Below are 5,244 nucleotides of genomic sequence, written 5' to 3' on the forward strand. Positions count from 1 at the left end.
TTTATTTCCTCACAACCGATGATTTGAACATAATATTAAAGGGGATTTCCCGTCTTTTCTCCAAAGATATTCCCTCTTTTAAATCTCCTATTGAATGATTTATTTTGGCTTATTCTTAGGCATGTTGCTTCACACGCAATGTACTATTTTATTAGCACTATGGACAAAATAAACGATACATTATCTTGACAGTACCTTGCCATGAACTTCATATTTGATAGTTCTGTACTAGAATAGAAAATGACGATTAAAGAGCACGGTTTATATTGGCATCAATTTTCGATCAGCCTGTCAAGCAAACTTACCATATACCAAAGAATTCTAAAAGCATAGCTTATGCAATTCACAATTTTTAAATGAGAAATCAAAACTTACGCATAATCTCAATTGCTAAATATTAAGAATTTCAGTAACAAGGATTTCAAACTGCAACAGCAAGACAAGAGATAACGACACTACACAGCAACATTAAGCAGACTAAAGTTGCATATAATTATCTCAAGGGGAGTATTTAGGTAACCGTCACTACCAAACGGTGGTTAACAGTCGTTGGGATATTTAGGGAATTTTCACCTCGATTGTTAATCCCTCCATGGCCCACACCAAAATTAAGATTTTAAAAAAAATATGCATCTCTCTCACCATTGGTTTTACCATCCCAAAATACACTACGACTTCAACCTTCTCACTAGTGCCATGGTGGAAAATAAATAGCAATATTGTATAAAAAAATGATATTTATACAACCATTCTATGATTTAATGGTCGAACGACCATTGGATCATACCGAAGGCTTATATATGCTCTGAACATGGTATTCGATGCGTCACATCTTTTCATCAATGCATGAAGTCTGCAGCTGCATATGATACACTCCAGTAGTCAATTAATCAAGGATACATTATCTCCAGTCATCAATAATAATTGTAACACTCTTTAAAAATAAATAAATAAATATATAAATGTAATAATTTTTTTTATCTTTATTTACATGTAGGTTAGGTTAGATAGTAAGTCTTACATAGGCACAACCCCAAATAAAATTTATTTGGACACACATACATGATTGATAAAATTTAAAAGATAAATGATATCAAGTGATTGTGACTAATTTTTTTTTAAAATAATTTATGATTCATGTGTGTACCTAAATACTTTTGATTTGAAGTTGTGCCCAACTAAATATTTCTCGTAGGTTACATGCATAAAAAGAAATTAATTAATTTATTTTGGCAAAAAGAAATAAAATTATTCCCCACGAAACCTAAAAATAAATAAAACCTCATATAATGTTTGTTAGGTTAGGTTTGTTATTCCCGTTGATCAAGGTCTCTTCAAAAACGGAACTTACCACACCGCAGCTTCCATCAAACCTCTCCTTGCCTCCGCCATGAATAGTTTCTTCTCAAGGTCCTCTGTTCCACGCCTTCTCTACTCCACAGTACGCTCTTCCTCCATTCTCTCCACCCCTCCCCCCATCCGTCACTTCTCCAACAAATCACAGGAGCATCTGCGCAACGTCTGGCTTTCTGGACTCAGAGACCCTTACCTTACAATGGTTGGAGACTGGAAACCAGTAAGACTAAGCCACCATGACTACGATCCATACTACGTCGACCCACGTGTTGTATACGTGTGTAACAACAGTGATCCCGACGTCCCTTCCTATAAAAACATAACCGTATTTGAACATACCCTGGTCACTTCCTATAAAAACATAACCATATTTGATGTTGATTCCATTGTTGATGCTGAAATAACTTTGCATATTTTCGACAGTGCACTTCTTGTTCTTTCTTGTCTTTATGGTGTTAACATTGAATCCATTGCCATTTTTCAACAAACGACGAGATTTCAATTTCCATTGTTTATATTTATCGACGATATTGAGCTGGAAGGAGCAGATCCATGGAACTTTTTTGATCAAGTCAAATCTAAGCTTAATCATCGCTGTGCTGCAATTCAAGTTCCAATCCGAAGCATTGACGATTGTTATATCGGATTTGTTGATCTTGTCAAGTTAAAGGCCTCCTATTTTCGCTCTAAAAAGTCTTCCAGATCTGGATATTTTGATCGTGTTGCCAACAAGTTAAAAGGCTGCTTCTTTCGCTCTCAAACACCTGATTACGACGATGTAAAAGTAGAAGAAGTGCCCAAATATATGCAAGCCTTTGTGTTGAAAAAAAGACACGAACTCATTGAAATTGTATCAGAGGTTGATGATAAACTTTCTGAAGATTTTCATGGTGGCAGCCAAATTTCAGAGTCTGTTCTCGATGATGCAATTCGTAGGGCAACCATAGCACGGAAATTTGTACCAATTTTCATGGGTACTTTCAGTGACAAGAGATACGAGGGGTTAGAACTACTTAGGGAGGGTGTAATTAGGTATTTGCCAAGTCCAATCGATGTTAGTAATTATGCTCTTGATCAAAATAAGAATGGTGAGAAAATTGAATTGTCTGGAAGTATTGATGCACCATTTGTTGCAAAGGCTTTCACAAATGTGCATTACAATAGACAAAAAAACTTATTAACTTATCTAAGAATCTATCAGGGTGTTATTAAGAAGGGTGATTTTATTACAAATGTTAACACTGGTGAGAAGATTCAGATTCCTAGATTGTATAAGAGACATGATGATGGGATTGAGGAAGTTGATGAAGCTCATGCTGGAGAAATTGTTATGTTGTTCGATGTTCTTCTTAAATCTGGAGATACTTTGACTGATGGGTCTGTTAGATATACAATGACTTCTGCAGATGTTCCTACTGATGGGTCCTCTATACCACGCCTTCCCTACTCCACCGTACGCTCCTCAGCCTCCTCTCCTTCTCCGCCTTCCTTCAATCTCCCTCTCCACCTCCGTCACTTCTCCAACAAGTCAGTGGAGCATCTGCGCCACGTCTGGATTTCTGGATACAACTACGAGACGATGCAGACAGACGGAAATAGTATTACAAATTTAATGCTATCCGGACGAAAACGACACACGTTTGTGCTGGGTTTAGGACGAGATATTAACAGACATACCCAAACATATGTCACTTCCTATAAAAACATAACCCTATTTGACATATCTTGTGGTGATACTTTTTTTGAGAAGATATCTTCTGATCATGTTGATTTCAATGTTGATGTTCAATTAGCTTCACGTATTTTTGACAGTGCAATTCTTGTTCTTTCTTGTCAAGATGGTGTTAAAACCGAATCCATTACTATTGATCAACAAATGACAAGATTTCAACTTCCAAGGCTTATATTTATCGACGGTCTTCATCAGGAAGGAGCAGATCCATGGAACGTTGTAGATCAAGTAAAATCTAAGCTTAATCATCGTTGTGCTGCAATTCAAGTTCCAATACGAAGCATTGATGATTGTTATATTGGATTTGTTGATCTTGTCAAGTTAGAGGCATACTTTTTTAGCTCTCAACCGTTTGATGGACTTTTTGATCTTGTCAGCAAGTTAAAGGGCTACTTTTTTGGCTCTGAAACGTCTGATTATGACGATCTACATGAAGATATGAAAGCCTTCGTATTGAAAAAAAGACGCGAACTCATTGAAATTGTATCAGAGGTTGATGATAAACTTTCTGAAGCTCTTCATGGTGGCAGCCAAATTCCAGAGTCTTATCTCGATGATGCAATTCGTAGGGCAACTATAGCAAGGAAATTTGTGCCAATTATCATCAGTGGTGAGAGATATGAAGGGTTAGAACTATTTAAGGAGGGTGTAATTAGGTATTTGCCATGTCCAACCGATGTTAGTAATTATGCTCTTGATCAAAATAGGAAGGGCGAGAAAGTTGAATTGTCTGGAAGTATTGATGCACCATTTGTTGCAAAGGCTTTTGCAAATTGGCATAGGACGTATTTAAAATTAACTTATCTAAGAATCTATCAGGGTGTTATTAAGAAGGGTGATATAATTACAAATGTTAACACTGGTGAGAAGATTCTGATTCCTCGTTTGGGTAAGAGACATGACGATCTGATTGAGGATCTTGATGAAGCTCATGCTGGAGAAATTGTTTTTGTGTTTGATGCTCATCTTGAATCTGGAGATACTTTTACCGATGGGTCTGTTAGATATACAATGACTTCTGCCGATGTTCCTGCTTATTCGGTCTCAAAAGATTCTGGAGAGAAATTTTCAAATGGTGTGAATTGATTCATTCTAGAGAAATAATATAATCCTACTTACCCAGTTTGTTTGGCTTGTTAGCTTTGCTATGTTTTGTTGCTTATTTATAACTTATTTTTTATGGTGAATTAATTTGTTGCTTAATTATTGATCTCTGATTAGTTAGTAGTTACTCATTTTTTTTTAGTGTTCTGCATTTAACACTTGATCCTATCTCTGCTGTCAAGATTTTAACATTTAGTGCAAATGTCATATTAAGACTTGAACCTCCACACTGATAAAAAAAAGCAAAACAGAATTTTAAGATAACTCACAAAGGCAAAATAACATAATTTGTTGTTAATAGTTCTGATTATTGCTTATATTTTTCTCAACTTGATTTGTAACCATTCATTGTTTTCAGAATTGGGTCATTTTTGTTTTAATCTGAAATAGAACCATGAGCTGCACTTTTATCATAATATCTGCAATGACTTAATTAGGCAGTGTCCGCATCATGCTTTGGATTGTTCGAGTTTATTATGTTTTGTATTGTTCTCTTAACGGCTTAACGTTGAAGATTTTGCTGGGTTTTGGAATTTGTCATTGGTTGGATCCTTAGTAAACCCTGGCTCGTGTCCATACTCCCTTAAAGTTTGTAATATTTGGATCATTCTCTGAGGCATCTATTGAACTTCTAGTTGGAATCATAACATAAACCTAACTTTGCACTTCAAATAACTTTATTAGCTTTATATAGGTTATTTTACTCATGCTTTGAGTATTTTTGGAAAACCATCAGCTTTGTTTCATGTGATATCAATGCTTAATGGTGGGAAGGTTGCTTTTGACGAAAACTGATGAACACTGTCTATGTGAAAAAGGATGTCGGTTATAGTCTTAACCATTTTTCTCTTGAATTGTTTAATATAACAAATTCGAAGAACAACCATCAATTAGATCAATTACTAGTCTCACTTCCTTCTCTTTGCTTGTCATGTTGCGTAAAGTATAACAATACTTGTGATACAATATAATATTATTTTGCATCCCACTTGATTAGATTAGATTTTAGATGTGAAGAAGAGATTGGTCATGGATGAAAGTGAAAATATTGA

General features: G+C 35.5%; 1 protein-coding gene across 1 annotated transcript; it reads left to right on the top strand.

The window, feature by feature from the left end:
- The first annotated feature begins 1,277 nt into the window (after positions 1-1,277).
- On the top strand, positions 1,278-4,323 carry LOC146937986 (uncharacterized). The gene has a single exon (XM_085752044.1). The coding sequence runs from the start codon at positions 1,391-1,393 to the stop codon at positions 4,172-4,174; it is 2,784 nt and encodes a 927-aa protein (XP_085608170.1). The 5' UTR covers positions 1,278-1,390; the 3' UTR covers positions 4,175-4,323.
- Positions 4,324-5,244: the final 921 nt, after the last annotated feature.

Source organism: Medicago sativa, chromosome 3 (assembly GCF_051527215.1).
Source record: "Medicago sativa cultivar Bolivia chromosome 3, Bolivia_mono, whole genome shotgun sequence".
NCBI classification, from domain to species: domain Eukaryota; kingdom Viridiplantae; phylum Streptophyta; class Magnoliopsida; order Fabales; family Fabaceae; genus Medicago; species Medicago sativa.